Source organism: Pongo abelii, chromosome 4 (assembly GCF_028885655.2).
Source record: "Pongo abelii isolate AG06213 chromosome 4, NHGRI_mPonAbe1-v2.0_pri, whole genome shotgun sequence".
Classification (NCBI taxonomy): Eukaryota; Metazoa; Chordata; class Mammalia; order Primates; family Hominidae; genus Pongo; species Pongo abelii.
The window spans coordinates 131,647,002-131,664,935 of NC_071989.2; the positions used below are offsets into that span (position 1 = coordinate 131,647,002).

Consider the following 17,934-nt stretch of genomic DNA (forward strand, 5'->3'; position numbering starts at 1 on the left):
AGAACACTTCCTTATGTTCCCTTATGTAGAACTGATGTCTTCCTTCTCTGTGGGTAACGACTATCTTCAGCTATCTGACGGGCAGTCATATGTAAGACAGAGTGTATCTCAGTTGCTCCAGAGGGCAGAAAAGAACCACGTATATATTTACTCCTTCAGGTAAATTTTCAAAGTATGAAAGAAGTTATACATCGTTTTTTAAGAAAAATCAGGTAAATAAACAGAAAAGGCTCACATATAATTGACATTTAAAAAATACTATAGTGAGAGTCTCAAGAGTATTTAGCTTTAAAATATTTCATCATACTGAAAAACAACTTTTCTCACTACTGACTTGATTTTATAGTGGTTGATAAAATTTAAAAGAAAAACTGATCCCATGCAAGATAGGATACTTTAAGACAAATGAATTAAAGTATTTGGTCTCAAAAATGCACTTAGGTTGAAAAAAAATGGCAAATCTCAATCTCAGATCTACCTTTATCATATGACTAATTTGAATAAACAGCACAATCACTTATTATGTAGGCATCATATTGTTTTCTGACTGGAGTTATTAACTAGCCAGGAACTCATCATTTCAAGCTGAAAGGGTAGAAGTTGTATAAATGGAAACCAATTACAAATTTCAATTGAAAAGATCATTATTACCAAAATGACAACAAACCAAAAATTACTTGGTGAGTTTTCACAGAAAGTTTAATTATGGCACAAATTGAATTTGTCATGGTTCTAGTAATTTTATTAACTTTTCAAGTATTTCCTGATTTGAATTTTGCAGACCTCAATACTAAAATACTCTTCAACAGCAATGAAGAGAAATTATTCAAGGATAAACTCATCTTGTCTTAAAGGCTAGGTTAAACATTTTAAGAATTAAAATGATATTTTCCAGCTCCCCTAGATTCAATGAATATCTAATAGGTGAGGTCTGTAAATATTACTTAATATAAAACTCACTTAATAACAGGATAACCAGCATAATGTTAAAATGTATGTCAGGGCTTCTAATTATTGCAATTTTGGTTATCTGAACGTTTCTAAAGAATAGAGACTTTGAAATACTCTTATTTTTGTCTTTCAGCTTTTTTAAAAGTTCACTGGTTATTCAAGTTTTTAATGGTGAGAATTAAGTTAGAAAAAGCTGATACGGTTATTTTAAAATCAAAGGCCTGTGTACTTCTGTTTCCACCCATAAAAGACAAATGGCCCTCCTCTATAAACACAAATTAAACAACATTTATGAAACACCTGTTTTTAGACATTGGGCAACAGGCAGCACAGGACGATGATCTCTAAAAGGTGGGAAATAAATGAGGCAATCCCTACAATATATCTAGCTTACTGCCTGAAGACTGTAGTAGCTCAAGGAAGGGGAACCCAAACAGACACTAGCAATCTTGCTAAGCTAAGACAACGGAATGGAGACCAGAGAGGCTGAGGCAACTAGAGTTGATGAGAGGAGGGGGTTACAGAGAGAAGGAGCACTGGAGCACTGGAGACCTGTAGAGCCATCCCCTCAAATCTGAAGATGAATACTGATTAACCACTAATAAGAATATTTCTAAAGTCCTAAAATTATTAATAGAATATTTGAAGAAAGTCTGTTAGGGTTGTTTTATTTAATAACTTGAGTGTAAATGGATAAATATTAAGCTTTTGCTTCAGGAATAAAATCAGATGGTCTCGTGTTATCATTTTTAAAAATGTAATTTATTTCATAATTCTTAAAAATAGCTTGAACGTTTGAGGCATTTTATTAACTTACAGATTATAATATGTAGTTTTATATATATTGAAATGTGCTTTTATTTCTTTTTTATACATCAGCAGGGTTTTTCTCTATTCATTTTTGTATATTCATACACACACAAACACACACATTTTTTTTTTTTTAAGAGATGGCGGTCTCACTATGTTGTCCAGGCTGGTCTCAACCTCCCGGCCTCAAGCAATCCTTCCTCAGTGCTGGGATTACAGGTGTGAGCAACCATACCTGGCCTATATTATATATTTTTTGAATAGGTAATACATTTGCATATTCCAAAAGCACAAAATACTTTACAGTGAAACGCCTCCCTTCTATCCAGAGCCACCATTCACTTCTTCCATGCCAACATATCACCACTATAATTAGTTATTCCTTCCAGAGACTGCCTTTAATGCAAATACAAGATATTATCATTAATATTCTTCCTTTTCTTCCTCACTTTTACACAAGTTATTACCTTTTTCTTTACTAGTGATTCTCTTTCTCGGTCTCTTTTCTTCCACTCCTCTGCAAGAGCTTGCATATGAGCCAGTTCTTTCTGCTTCAGCTACAAAAGGAAGAAAAATAAAGTCGCCAAAAAACCCCAAATATGTCAAATAAATGAATCAGTTGTCAGTTAAAGAACCGATGCTGATTACTAATATGATTTTTTCAGGCATTCTTTTTTATTCTAAAAAAAAAAAAGAAAAAAAAAGGAGGATGCCTGAGGCAAATAATGCCCATTTGAGTTCACTTCAGGAAAGTATAAAACTAACAGTAGGTTGTGCTTTCTAACTCTTGTTTGGAGACTAATGATGCAAGGTTCCAGGAGGGCATGCCAAATGAAGACATGAAATTTAAAGAGTAACTTCCCAATTTTACCCAATAATCATGAACAAAGTTTACAGAATTCTGAGTGGCTTCTGCCAAGGTGCCACATTTCGGGTATTTTTTGATTCTCAAATGTGTTTAAGTAAAGCACTGTTGACATTCAAAGAAATTAGATAAGGTACCTACAGAACATAGAGATTAAACCTTGCTATGGAGAAGGAAAAATATACAGAGCAGACAAAGCAGATTTTTTAAAGTAACATTTAAAAAGTAACCTGATTTTCAAAAATATCTTCTTGTATCTCCTTCCACATTTCTAGCTCAAGTGCTGCTTTGTATTCTAAGGTTTCACGAGGCTCTGTCTGGATCTCTGAAGGACAAGGTGCTGGAGGAAGAGAAGATGGCTTTTGTTGTATGGCAGATACACCCTAAGAGATGAACCAAAAAGTACATTTAAACGCTCACACACATATGCACATTAGATTCCTTTTAAAAAATAATTTGATAACATTCAATTATATTTACCTGAGATGAATCAGAGATAAAAATCTCACGCATTTTTACTAGTCCATAATCTTCTAGAGTCACTGTGTAAGAAAGATCTGCTATCCTGTTATTTGATCTACAAATAAAATAAGAAATACCTTAAAATTCACAGAAATACTTTATATTATTTTTCCTTTTATTTCCCCAGTGCTTTAGCAATGGGAAGTAAGCAACATTTTCTGCACCTAACTCTATTGTTTTTGAAACCGCAGCAACTTCTGTAGGCTTCAACACCTTCCATACATATAAATTGATCATCACAAAAGCCCTGCTAAATACATGCATACATTTACTACAAAATGACCCCTATAAGAGCTATAAAAGGTATAAAGGTGAAATTTAAAATCTTACTGCCCACAGGTAATTATTGCTAATATGTAGTTTATTTCCTTCCTGTTTTATTTATATATAGATATACATGCACACATGCATGTTGACTTCATACAGTTTTGTCTTGTTTTCGTATTTACATCAGGGGCATTTTCTCACATCATAACATTAATTTAAAAATGTGATTTTTTTTTTTACTGCCTATAAAATATACAAATGAATTTATGTAGTAAAATATACTTAACAATTCCCCTACTCTTGATTATATTGGTTATTCTGAATTCTTTTTTCTACTTTTCCTGGGATGTACATACTCATAAATATTTTACTAGACATAAGCAATGCCTCTAGGCATAATCGGCACATAAGCAATGCTTCTAGGATAATTATATGTTAGTATGATCGTAATGAGTACCTCTTTGTATCATACAACTGCATGCAGTATTTGTCATTAACCAAATGAAAACAAGATAAAATATTAGAAGAAAATAAAATGCTAGCAATACAAAACCATGGTTTTGTCTAAATCAAATATACTCTGGTCAAACAAAACTTGAATGAATGGTTCTCACACAATTAGAACTCTTAATTAACCAACTTTTGCATTTTCTTCTTCTAATCTCACAGATTTCAGAAGAAATGAATAAAGTTAAATGAAACATTACTGTATCTGACAAACTCCTGAGAGTATCTAAGGTTCTCACTTAAGTAAATCTCCTAAAACTTTCTGTCTACAAAGTATGGCAATAAAAGTTAATATTCACAACAAATGGGAAGCATTAAAATAGCTTCAATTAATAGTGATTTTATTATCTTCTACTTACAACAAAAAAATGCTAATTTTTAAGAAAGATTCTTCAATAATAGGAGTTAAAACAAATCGGCTATGAATGGTGAGGAATAAGGAAAGACATTTCAATACTTTTAGAGCTAAAATTTCACTGAGCCTTGTTTTTATATTTTTTTAGTCTTATCTTTAATGATAAAGGGCATATGATATATAATGTTAAGTTAAATTTTAAATTTTTATTGTTAATTTTAAAAAGATAATTCAACAAATATTTTACTGTATTTAAAATATGTTTTAAAAAAACTCAAGTTTTTCTTTGTGGCAATGAAGTTCAGGGCAAAAAAACAATAATTATTTTAAAAACTGCCTCTGACTGCCAAATATCTATAATGTCCTCAGACTTTTGATTTGGGGTAGGAGTAAAATATTTTAAGTGGAAAAACAGTCTCAGCCATTCCCAATGCAAAATAATGTAAAATACATTATAAAGTTTAACCTAAAATTACAAAATTAAAAAATAGATCCTGCATTTAAAATTCTCAAGCTAGAGAGAGGAAGGAAAATAATTAGCCATCTGAATATTACAATACCATGGTAACACAGATTCTTGACTTTTATGAGGTGAAATCGGTATCAGAAAGCTAAAGGGCAAAGTGGGGTATAGCTGCCACAGGTCAGACAAGATCAGAAAAAAGAGGTTATGAAAGGGTGAAGTGGTGGATCAGAAAGAAGAGGTTATGGAAGGGTGAAGTGGTGGCTGACTAATCAAAATCATTCCATGAATTGAAAAGAAAAGCAAAGACCAGTTCTGTGAAATGCATTACCCTTGTGCTGCTATAATAGGCACACTTTCACTGTAAGTTTGACGCCAACACTGTTCACCATTAGAACCTAAAAAACGAGTTTTTTCTGAAGACAAGATGTTAGAAAGCTGGATTCTCGCAATTCCCAGAAGTAAATCTTTACTCATTTTATCCTTGTGCCATAGTTCAACCAGTAATGGAATCCTAAGGAAGAGAGAAACATGTGTTCATACCTATCAACTCTGACCTAAAGTCTTTTTCTGAACTAAATTCTTTGAATTCCCTTAATGGAGTCAAAGATGTTTTTTGTTACCTGGAATGTCGTCTAACACAATTGTTAGACTGAATGCTAAATTTCACAGGCAGCAAATATGAAATGATGTTTCCATCAATGATGAACCTCACATACAATGATGGTCCCATAAGATTATATCATATTTTTACTGTATCTTTTCTGCTTAGATACACAAATACTTACCTTTGTCCAACTGCCTACAGTATTCAGTACAGTCACATGCTGTGCAGGTTCACAGTCTAGAAGCAATAGGCTATTCCATCCAGCTTAGGTGCACAGTAGGCTATACCATCTAAGTTTGTTTAAGTACATTCTAAAATGTTCACACAACAATAGAATTATCTAACAATGCACTTCTCATAATGTATCCCTATCTTTAATTCATGACTATACCTTTTTTTTTTTTTGAGACAGGGTCTTGCTCAGGCTGCTGTCCAATGGCATAATCACAACTCACTACAGCCTCAACCTCCTGGGTTCAAGTGATCCTCCCGTTTTAGCCCCCTAAGTAGCTGGGACTGCAGGTGCGTACCACCATGCTGGCTATTTTTGTATTTTTTGTAGAGGCAGGGTTTTGCCATTTTGCCCAGGCTAGTCTAAAACTCCTAGGCTCAAAGCAATCTGCTCAAGTTGGCCTCCCAAAATGCTGGGATTACAGGTGTAAGCCACCATGCCAGGCCTACTATTATATTTTTTGTACGACTTTCTACGCAATAAAAACCTTCAAATGCTGTAATTCCCACAAATGGTTAGATTTAAGTTACCCTTCATTCATTTTAAAATAATGTATAAATTTGAATTGTGATACTCTGAGAAAGTAAAAGGTGTTTCGCAGATCTCAGATTTTTTCATGAATCCATTTCAGATAGTCAGATTAACATCTCTAGTTATAGGTTTAAAAAAATAGAAAAAGCAATTTTTTCATTCAGTGAATCAACAATAAAAAGTAAATATTTAGTTCTTAGCTTTTTATCTTCCCATATTATATTAGGAAGAGGCAAGACCACTTTTCAAAGGTCCCTCATTACATATCGTTTGTTTTAACAAAGTTAAAATATCTAAATTCAGGTAAATAAGATAGGAAAATATAAAAAGAGCCTTTATAATAAACCATGCAAAACCCTGTAGCAGATGCACAAATGTCACACACATCATTAGTAAATTTGTTTCTTGATCCTCAAATGCATAAACTGCTACGGATTTAAACCTATAGGAATTCCTTTTTAATAAAATACAAATTTTCAAGAATTGACTTCAAGTAATTAATAGCATACATACACTGTATGCATTACCTTAAGAAGGTGTCTTGCAGCTGATGAGGCATAGTTGCAAAATCAAATGCACAGTAAGATTGGGGAAGAAAAACTTCCATGTTTTTCCGAACTTCTACAGGAGGATTAGTCATAATAGGAGCTGCACTTCCAAAGAATGGATATGAGTACCTAGAATTTAAAAAAAAAAAAAAAGTCTTAATGATATGGTTTACAGATGAGATTTAGTCTGTTTTTCAGAAAAAAGTATAATATGAATATTATGAGCAAATACAACTTTTTAATAGAAACATGGTAGAAATAGCAATCTGCCATCTGTGTAAGAAGTTCCTTGAGGGCACATGTCCTACCTTTTTTATCTCTGCACTCCCAGGGACACAGGCAGTTTCTGCCATATATAAATATTCAAGAAATGCTTCCTAAATTTATTTGTAAACCTAGTTTATTTTATACAATAGTATCCTGATTTTTTACAGGATAAAAAGCCCTTAGTCAACTCCAAAAGGATGCATTCATGGTAATCTGGTAATTATGGTAATCTTGCAAGGATGCAAACAATTCGAATGTATTATGGATGAATCAAGAGAGTGACATAACAACACTGTATCTCCCTTTCATCACAAAGCCATGCTAGATTAAATGGAAGAATGCCTGACTACTGAACTTAATTTGTATTTAAAGCCAAATATAAAGATATTATAATGTTCATTTAAATTTAATTCTATATCGTTATTCATATATAAGAACTAAAATTTAAACACTACTAGTAAAAACTGCTTTCCAACAAGAAGAATTCCATGTAGTCACCCAATTCCTACATAATTACATGTCCATTTAAATCATGTCATCTCCGAGAAAAGTTAAATGCCCTAGAGTTTCAACTCCCTATGCTTACCACCACACTACAGGATTTAGTGATTAAAAGAAAAATAAATAAATAAAGGAAGTCATGCAGATGAGAAACTTTTCAAATACCAGTGCTACCTAACCAATTCCATGACACAGTTGCAAACTACAATTTCATACCAATACAGAGCATGGTATGAAAATTTATCAACAGAAAAAGTTAAATGGCCAGCATTTTTAAAATGCCTTAAAATGATTCAAAGACAGAACTATTAGTCCGTATCAAATGAATTCTATGAAGAGTGTTAAGTGGACTGTAACAATTTATTTCCTCAACTTTTGCAAATGCTAATGCTTGTTCCAAAGAAATTTATGAGGAGATGCTAACTACCCCAAACTAAATACATTACTGTATTATATTTAATTTATATCTTGGGCACAAAAGACTATAAAAATGTAACATCATTAAAAACAAATTATTGTGTAAAACTACTTAACTGACATAAATATATTATATAAAATTCTTAATATAGGACAATGTAGACACATTCCACTTACAGCTGATTAAGTATGGTGTTTAGATTCACAGCTATGAAATGTAGGTATTAGGAATATGAGCTCCCATTATAATACAGTTTTATAGAAAAATCAGATAATACACTACCATTATTTTGAACAGTAATACCTTTTTCCAGAAAAAAAGCACTTTTCAAGTTTAAGAGGCACTGTACTTTATATGGCATATTATGTATGTTTATCAAAATACATATATGTATTATATTACTTAGAATAAATTATTATAAATGCCTACAATTATTATACCAGAATAAGACAGTTACCTGTCCTACTACTATGCTACCCTTGTTTGAATTCAAAATCATTAGGATATAGCCTTACCCCCTTTTAGTCCACTGATTTAACAAATGTTATAACTTCTTTGGTGACATTTCTCTCTGCAATTCCCCAAACACAGGAAAGTCCTTTCTCTTCAGAAAATAATACTTTGAAACAAAATCAAATCACACCTTAATATACAGTTGATTGGAAAACCAATCTCCAAGGCATGTATACTCCTTAAGTCTATTGAAAAGCAAAAATGATGTGATGTTGCTGGTACAGCAATCTTCTGTCCTGAAGCTGCTTCTGAAGGATTGGATGTAGTCACTGGCTGGGCCAGTGAAGCAGGTACAGAAGAACTGGCTAAAATGAACATAAAATAAAACAAAATAATCACACTTGCTAACAGTTTCTCTTAAATTGTACAGATAGTTTAAGGCTATCATCTCATTTACCTTTAAGCAGGAATTGGGCTATTTTGTCTCATGAACATATGAATTGAGGTATAAGTATCTTAAAAGTAACTCACACAAAATAACCCAGGTTTTAATTTCCATTCTAGAATTGTGTGAAAAAAGAGCTTACTCTCAATACATATAGAAAACGTACAGAACCAACAGAGAAATATACATGACTGCAGCCTAGCAGGCGCTAACTTATTTCCAAGAGGCACATAACTTAACATTTGAAGGGCTGTATATGAGACTTACTGAGACATAATGACATCACCTTTTTAAAGTAATTTTGGTTATTTTAGGCATATTTAAAATAACAGAAAGCTAAAACTTAAAAAGACAGATATCTAGTCCAACCCTATTAGAGATCAGAGATACTTAGTGAGTGGCCTAAGTCACACAGCTACTCAGTGACAGAGATGTAACTTAGAGCAAAGACATCTAATTCCTAATCTACTACTACTTACACTACTAACTATAACTGCAATGGATGGAAAAATTTTATTAAATCAGATAAACATGCATTCTTAGATTCTCTCTTAACTTCAGGATCAAAAATGGTTATAATGAGTTTACTATAAGAGGCAGTTAACAACTGTTTTCTCCAAACTTCAAGATATTTAAGTATCTAATCATTTAAAAAATCTATTTGCAAAAACTATATTATTTAATGTCTATTGAATAGGATATTTCCAGTGTACAAGTAAAATAAAAAATTCTGTTAATTTAGAGAATTATATTTTGAAGTTAGATAGATTGCAATGACTTTGCATTGAAATTTTTTATAATTTCCACATCATATTATTGTTTTGTTTTTTGTTTTGAGACGGAGTTCCGCTCTTGTTGCCCAGGCTGGAGTGCAATGGCGCGATCTCGGCTCACCACAACCTCTGCCTCCTGGGTTCAAGCAATTCTCCTGCCTCAGCCTCCCGAGTAGCCGGGATTACAGGCATGCACCACTACACCCAGCTAATTTTGTATTTTTAGTAGAGACAGGATTTCTCTATGTTGGTCAGGCTGGTCTCGAATGCCCAACCTCAGGTGATCCACCTGCCTCGGTCTTCCAAAGTGCTGGGATTACAAGCATGAGCCACAGTGCCCAGCCTTACTGGTTCTTAACAAACCCACAATTTTTACTTATAACTCATGAAAGTTCTCATAGTCATTTTTTAGATGGCTGCAAAATGCAATACCTCAAAGATGTGTAAACAAACAAACAAAAAACCTTACCTTTTGGATTTGGTTTGGTGTCCTTATCATACTGTAAACTTTCCACTTCACTTTCTGTTGCATCATCTTTTGTTGGAGGTGACTGGTTGTGAGATGGAACAGGGGACACTCTTGGTGATTTTGGCCCAGTGAGTGTCTTCTCCTTTATGGGGGTTAAAACTTTCTTCTTTGAATGCTCTGGCTCATGTTCATTCTGGGTCTTTAATTCAATTAAAGACTAAAAACAATTTTTAAATAAAGTATAATTTGCAAAGAACTTTCCTTCATAATTAAGCAAAAAACTTGGCGTTGTTTTTTAAAAATATAAGCTTCCTTTCCCAGTTTGGATATTCCTAGTCTATTTTTCTTCATAATTTGCAAATTTCCTTATAGCATCTAGGACCAGAAAAAGGAAGATGAACAGAGGAAATATGATATCCAGAGCTGAATACCAAAATGCATCCTAATGGGTAAGAAGGGATATTTGAGAAAAGAAGTCAGGCATAGGTGTCCCTGGGAATGGTTATTCCTACCAAGGCAGTACAATGGAGAACTATACTCCTAAAGAGAAAAAACACATGTCTAGTATGACTTTCTTTCTCTCCTTTATTCCACTTCCCACTAAAAATATATGTATATGTATCTTTTAAACACTCATTTTGGTTCTTCTATCTTTAATTCACAACCTGCATAAAGATCAGCTTTTTGAAAGAACAAGATAAAGTTATTCTGGGAATAGATAGATACAATAAAAAAAATACACGGCCAAATAAATGATCATCTGTGTCATGAAAACTGACTAAAGAGAGTATGAGGACTACAAAGCACTAAGGAACCAAGGATTTTATTTTGGCTCAGGTTGCGTTAACCAAAAAGATACCAGTAATGCAGATTCCCAGAAACTAGGTCTAAAAATGTTCTCTTTCACTGGAGTTTCTTTTCTGGAGTTGGGGGTGGGGGAGACCATAAGTGGGTTTCCACTACACAAAAAGACTGTCTCAAAGGCTAAGAGGGCTCTGGGTAGAATCACTTATAAATCACAACAGAAGTCACAGCCCTTTTCAGAAAGGTCTCTTCAGAAAGGAGGTATCATATAACAAGGGTCACTAATTAAGATTAATAAATATACCCTTATGAAGGTAACTCTTCTGAAATTCAACTTTTGTAAGTAATCATGCGTGGGACTAGTGAAGCCAGGGGAATGAAGGAGGGCCACTACTTGCCTGGGAGTCTATGCCTTCTCTCTGCAGAGCCACAGACACTCCCACAGTTGGGGCTAGCTCCACAGGAATAGGTGCAAGCTTCTGTTTGGCTCTATTTGGAGGGTCAAGGGTAAAAGCACCTTCGACTGTGACTGGGTGCTGGTTGATTTCTGTACTGCCCTTTTTAAGTAATCCAGTTAAAGGTATTTCTGTACTTCCAAGTGACTGGTCTCCACAGCAGAGATGAATCTAATATGAAAGGGAAAAATCAAAATAGGGCTTTATACTTTCTCCTTTCTCCCAAATGTCATAAACTTAATAAGAAGTTGTAAAATGATGCACAGAAAGAAAATATAATGCAGGTTATACCTCATCGACCTGAAGTGACTAAGTAATGAATTCTTACACATAACTGTTAAAACTGGTGATAAAACACAAAGTTTACTAAAAGCTCAATAATAGCTATTACCTTTTTCATTTCTTCTTTGGGTATTACATAATCATACGTTATTGCTTCTTTTTCTGTCTCTTTAGTGAGCTACTTTAATATTTTACTATGCAAAGTGTATAACAAAATTAATGCATGAATTTAAACAAAAAAACAAAGAAATACCTCAACATTTTTCTATTTCCATTTTACCATTAATTTAAACACAGTTTCAAAAAATAAGTCAGTGGATCAATCCTGATTTGGAATTTAAAAACCTCAAATAGTTTTGTTTTTTTCATGTATAAGATATCTTATTTCTCTTTTCTTGCTTTTCAGACCTCATATTAAAAAGAGTGCTTAACAGTTAAGTAAAAGAATATCTCTGGAGTGGAATATACTGTTAATCACTGATAGCTAATTAAAAGTTCAATATTATCACCTTTTGACAAGTACAAAAAAAAAAAGACTGTTCCAGATAAATGTTACATAACTTGTTTTCCCTTACTATATTGAAGCCTTAGCAAACTTAGTATTTGAATGAATAATAAATAAGCAATCATGCTGTAAAATATATTTAGCTCTCATATCATCAGTGAAAGAGTTAAGAGAGACCTGTAACTTAGTCCCAAAGTTATTATATTAAGGTGTAATATTTTTATGGGCTGGAAAAAAAAGTATTTTTATGATGTAAATGTCCTCCATTAGAAACTAATAAATCAATACTTTTGGTAAGGATTGATATGTTAGATACAGAATAAAATTCAAACTGCTTTTCCCTGCATGTCATCATTTTATATAGTCTTGTTTTCTAAATATCTTGGGTTTAGCAGAACCATCTCTAAAATTTAGTTCTACTAATATTTCCTAATGCTTCTTCTCACCTCCTGTCCATTACTTTATTTTAAACAAATGAGTACCTAACCATATACAACACCACCCCATTTCAGTTTGATCAAAAGGAAGTGTCATAAAAGACAGAAGACTAATGTTTACTAGGTAAGGTTAACTTATCTTTTTTTTGAGACAGAGTCTTGCTCTGCTGCCCAGGCTGGAGTACAGTGGTGTGATCATAGCTGACTGCAGTCTCCAACTTCTGGGCTCAAGCAGTCCTTCCACCTCACCCTCCTGAGTAGTTAAGATTACAGGCACACACCACTATGTCTAAGTAATTTTTTATTTTTGTAGGAACAGGGTCTTGCTATGTTGGCCAAGCTATTCTTGAACTCCTGGCCTCAAGTGATCCTCCCATCTTAGCCTCTCAAAGTGCTGGAATTATAGGTGTGAGCTACCATGCTCTGCCAATGTTTGCTTTTAAATGGAGTCCAATACATAAAGAGTTCATAAAAAATATTCAACTCAAGGGCAGATTTTAGAAAGCTGTCTTACCTCATGGCTTTTAACAGCAGTAAGGCATATATATTTTGAAATCGAGAGTGTGATCTGTGTGCCTACACCTAATATCTCCGCTAACAATAATGAAACCTTGCCCGTGCCCGCTGCTCTAGGCTCCAGGTATAATTTTTTTTATTGCAAAGGACTGATAACTGATATACCTCTTTTCTCAATTCCTGGGAAAAGAGGTGTTATCTCATAAAATTCTGAATTAATTGTAATGCCAACAACTTCATGACTCAGGATAGTACCTAAAAAAATTAGAAGATGTGGCAGAAAGATAACCTCTACTACTGAAATAGGATTGTTTAGGTACTAAACTCTTGTTTAGTTCAGGTACTAAATTAATGCTTAAAAGACCACCTCCAGTTAAAAACGATTTGCTGCAATACTCACCTGTAGTTTAGACTGAAGAGCCAGGTAAACACGAAGAATTTCTACACTGCTACGGATGCGAACTGATGCTCTCTCTGGCTCAAAGTTTGGGTTGATTAAATCATTGAAGGGTTCATTTGTAACATCATTTCCCAGTAAAGAGTAGTAAAAGAAAAACTCAGGCTGTCTTTCTGGAAGTTTCATGGTACATGGAATTAACTAAACATTTCAGGAAAAAGAAAACAGTATTACTTTCTAAACTACTAAACATGCTTAGTGTATCTATTGCATTCCAAAAATATTTGCTAAAATGTTGATTTTTTTATTTGATGTCTTAACCCCTCAAATAAAATTTCTGAATTCTGCCAAATTACTACCAAATTACTATTTTTTTTAAAAAAAGGGTTGTCTTAGAAAAGCAGTCTAAAAGACTTTATAGATTTATGTTATTTTAAAGTTTTCATTACATTCAACTGGTCCATGAAAGAATATGTGAAAGTTCTACTTAGAAGAGATTAAATATTTCAAACTGAGCCTTCCTTATTTTCACATATTTTACTTCATCTCATACTTCCTCAGCCATCAGAGGCTCTATGTTACGAATGAGAAAAGGTTTTAAAGAAATTTAATCCAGGCTATTTAATATATAACATCTTAGTTGAGGTCTCCGATAGTTTTTAGCTATTCTGTCAAAATTTACAGGCCTATGAAAATAACACCAAAAAAATACCTTTTGTACTATGAGTGTTACTTTTCCGAGTTGCTAGTTTCATGGCCACATATGACTAAGAGATGGGATTCTTGTCCTACAAAATATATTTTCTAACAGACCTTTAATGTTCACTAGCATACTGTTAAACAATAAGCTATAAACATTTAATGTGTTCATCAATAGGAGATGGCTTACATATAATTATCATACACCATGGCTGCTAAATAATAACACATTAACATGAAAGTTATCTAAGACAGCAGTCCCTAACCATTTTGGCACCAGGGACTGGTTTCGTGGAAGACAATTTTTCCACAAACAGGAGGGTACAGGCGGAATTGTTACAGGAGGAAACTGTTCTACCTCAGATCATTAGGCATTAGATTCTCACAAGGAGCACGCAACCTAGATCCCTTGCATGTGTAGTTGACAGTAAGGTTCGTGCTCCTATGAAAATCTAATGCCACCACTGATCTGACAGGAGGCAGAGCTCAGGCCCTAATGCTCACTTGCCCGCTGCTCATCTCCTGCTGTGTAGCCCAGTTCCTAACAGGCCACAAACCTGTACCAGTCCGCAGCCTGAGGGTTGAGGATCCCTCTCTAAGATATACTGTTGGTTTAAAAAAATTACAGGATAGTTTGTATAGTTTGTGAAAATAAAAGTACTAACCACTTAGATTACAATAGCACAGTACCAGACACATAATAAATGTAAGTTATTTTAATCCTGCACTTTGAAATGTATTCATGTTTAAGTGAGGAGATTTTAATCATGTGGACTTACACACATTGAGAGGAGCACCTATGCACTTATAATTGTTACGATCACAAATTCTGGAGTCAGATCCCAATCCCTAACTCTAGTTCCATCAGTAACTTACTGTAAAATTTTAGAAAAATTACTTAATCACTGTGTGTATGCACTTGTTTTAGGGTTGTTGGAAGGATTAAAAGAGATACATAGCTGCTGCTACAACAATGCCTAGCACACAGTTAGCTGTTGTTATGTGAGAATGGAAAATACCTAGGGAAGAACACACTAACCGTTACAGTGATTATTCTGGAGGGGTTTAGAGAAGATCTTCATTTTCTTTTACTTTCTTTCATAATCATACAGCAATAAAAACATTACGAAATAAAGATCCTTATATATTTCACAGTACATTTAATTCTAAATTATTCCCATTATGGGAAGAAATTCTTTAAAAATTCTTTATTATACTGATATTTAGAGACTATTTTTTTCCTACTCTTAACTTTCAATATTTAAGAAAAGAAGGAAGCAAGATTGTCACTAGCCGGTCTTCCTGCTCCAAACTCAATCCTCCATTCTACTAAAACTTTATAGTAACATGTGCTAAGTCACTGATTTGCATCTGAAAAGGTTTGTAAATTTGTTTATTGCTAGATGCTTTCTCACATTGCCTTTGACTAAGTTGAGAGGAAAAAACTAAACAGCTAATTTCATCCCAAACATAAACAACACAATCATTAAGCAGCAGCACCCTACCACCCATACTCTCCTGCCCCCAGTCCCTGGAAATCACAAATCTGCTTGTAGGAACTTTTGCCTATTGTGGATGATTCATATAAATGGAACCACACAATATGTGGCCTTTTGTGTCTTGCTTCTTTCACTTAGCATGTTTCCAACATTCCTTTATGTTGTGGCATGTATCAGCACCTCATTCCTTTTTTTTTTTTTTTTTTTGAGATAGAGTCTCGCACTGTCACCTAGGCTTGAGTGCAGTCGCGTGATCTCGGCTCACTGCAAGCTCCGCCTCCTGGGTTCACGCCATTCTCCTGCCTCAGCCTCCCGAGTAGCTGGGACTACAGGCACCTGCCACCACACCCGGCTAATTTTTTTGTATTTTTAGTAGAGACGGGGTTTCACCATATTAGCCAGGATGGTCTCGATCTCCTGACCTCGTGATCCACCCTCTTCGGCCTCCCAAAGTGCTGGGATTACAGATGTGAGCCACCACGCCTGACCTTCATTCCTTTTTTTTTTTTTTTTTCCTATAAAGATGGAGGTCTCGCTATGTTGCCCCAGCTGGTCTTGAACTGCTGGGACTCAAGGGATCCTCTTGCCTCGGGCTCCTGAGTAGCTAAGATTACAGGTGTGTGCCACACCACCCACAGGTAGTACTTTGATAGCTAAATTGTATTTAATTGTATAGATATGCCAAAGTTTGTTTATCCATTCATCTATTGAGGGCATCTGGGTAGTTTTCACCTTTTGGCTATCATGCATAGTACTGCTATAAACACTCACATACAGATTTTTATTTGAATACCTGTTTCCAATACTTTTGGGTATATACCTAGGAGTGGTATGGCTGATCATGTGGTAATTCTGTTTAACATTGTGAGGAATCCCATCTGCCTTAATTTTTTACAGAGATAGGAAACAGTTTGCCAGACATCAACCTGTGTTTTTTTTTTTTTTTAAACTAAACTGAAACAGTAATTTGTCCCAGTAATTCACCTGTATTACCAAGAACTGTATTATATTGGTTTTTAAAAGTTATGGACTCAATAGGTCAATTACCCACAGGAAACTTTACTATACAAATGTAGCTTCTCATAAACAACATGGTAGGCATCTTAGTAATATTACCTCATTCCTCATGAACAACTGACAAGATGGTAAATATCACGACTATATAAAATCAAGCCTCAAAAAGGTCAAGTAACTTGCCTAAGTTGAAGGAGCTAGAAAACAGAATGAGATTCCAACTCAAATCTATCTTATTCCAAACTCATTAAGAGGCAAGAAAGCATTATATGGGAACAACAGAATACTAAAAATGACCACATGGTCAGTAATACTTGGGCCATTAACTAGCTGTAAGATCTTCCTAAGACTTGGTTTCCTTATCTCTAAAATGAAAATGATCAACTCTAAGATTGTGGCAGGATTAAACGCAAAATATGCAGAGTGGGTGGCACAATGTCTATTATACAAAGCATTACACAGTAAGTAATCAATAAATATGAACAATTATGTGTCCCTAAGGAGGATAAAAGTGTTAAAACAGTGATTTAAAATTCAGCTGGGCATGGCGGCTCACGACTGTAATCCCAGCACTTTAGGAGGCCAAGGCAGGAGGATCACCTGAGGTCAGGAGTTTCAGACCAACCTGGGGTTTCATGTTTGATGAAACCCTATCTCTACTAAAAATATAAAAACTGGTCAGGCATGATGGCAGGTGCCTGTAATCCCAGCTACTCGGGAGGGTGAGGCAGGACAATCGCTTGAACCGGGAAGGCAGAGGTTGTAGTAAGCTGAGATTGCACCATTGCACTCCAGCCTGGGTGACAAGAGTGAGGCTCTGCCTCAAAAAAAATATAAAAAAAATAAAATGCTTTGCAAATATGGTAACAACACAGTAAAAATACAGTACATTCCTAATTATCTGACATATGGACAACAGTGTTCTGATGTGGTTAATAAATAAAAAGGCAATAGATATCTGGCTTTCCCTGCAACTAGAGTGGCATATTAAACTATAACAATCCATAAGCAGAGCTTTAAGAGAAGAAAAATATGGAAACTGATATAAAGGCAAAAGTATGTATGTACCAATGAGGAAATTTACAGTACCAAATAAGGAGAGAAAGAGTAAATGCTCAAAGAACACCAAGTTCTTTATATAGTGGGGATGAATTCATTGTGACAAAGTAAACACATTTCCTGAGAAAAATCTTTACCTGATGTACCTCGCAAGTCAAATAAAAATGTGGCCACTAATTGCATATTTCATTTGTGAATGTGGATTACGTGGACATTTTGTTCCTCTAAGAAAGTAAATAAGGCCGGGCATGGTGGCTCACACCTGTAATCCCAGCACCTTGCG

The 17,934-nt window shown here is 34.4% G+C and overlaps 1 protein-coding gene across 2 annotated transcripts in view; it reads right to left on the reverse strand.

Moving 5' to 3' along the window:
• The window catches only part of CEP120 (centrosomal protein 120), a 78,906-nt gene that overhangs the window by 35,329 nt on the left and 25,643 nt on the right, over positions 1 to 17,934 (reverse strand). For both annotated transcript variants that reach the window (XM_009241000.4, XM_054555880.2), the window contains 9 exons: positions 13,384 to 13,581; positions 11,187 to 11,414; positions 9,985 to 10,201; positions 8,488 to 8,662; positions 6,638 to 6,787; positions 5,072 to 5,254; positions 3,107 to 3,203; positions 2,857 to 3,009; positions 2,229 to 2,318 (listed from right to left, as the gene is read on the reverse strand). In XM_009241000.4, coding sequence (XP_009239275.3) covers positions 2,229 to 2,318; positions 2,857 to 3,009; positions 3,107 to 3,203; positions 5,072 to 5,254; positions 6,638 to 6,787; positions 8,488 to 8,662; positions 9,985 to 10,201; positions 11,187 to 11,414; positions 13,384 to 13,581 — 1,491 coding nt within the window. The remainder of the gene's footprint in view (positions 1 to 2,228; positions 2,319 to 2,856; positions 3,010 to 3,106; positions 3,204 to 5,071; positions 5,255 to 6,637; positions 6,788 to 8,487; positions 8,663 to 9,984; positions 10,202 to 11,186; positions 11,415 to 13,383; positions 13,582 to 17,934) is intronic.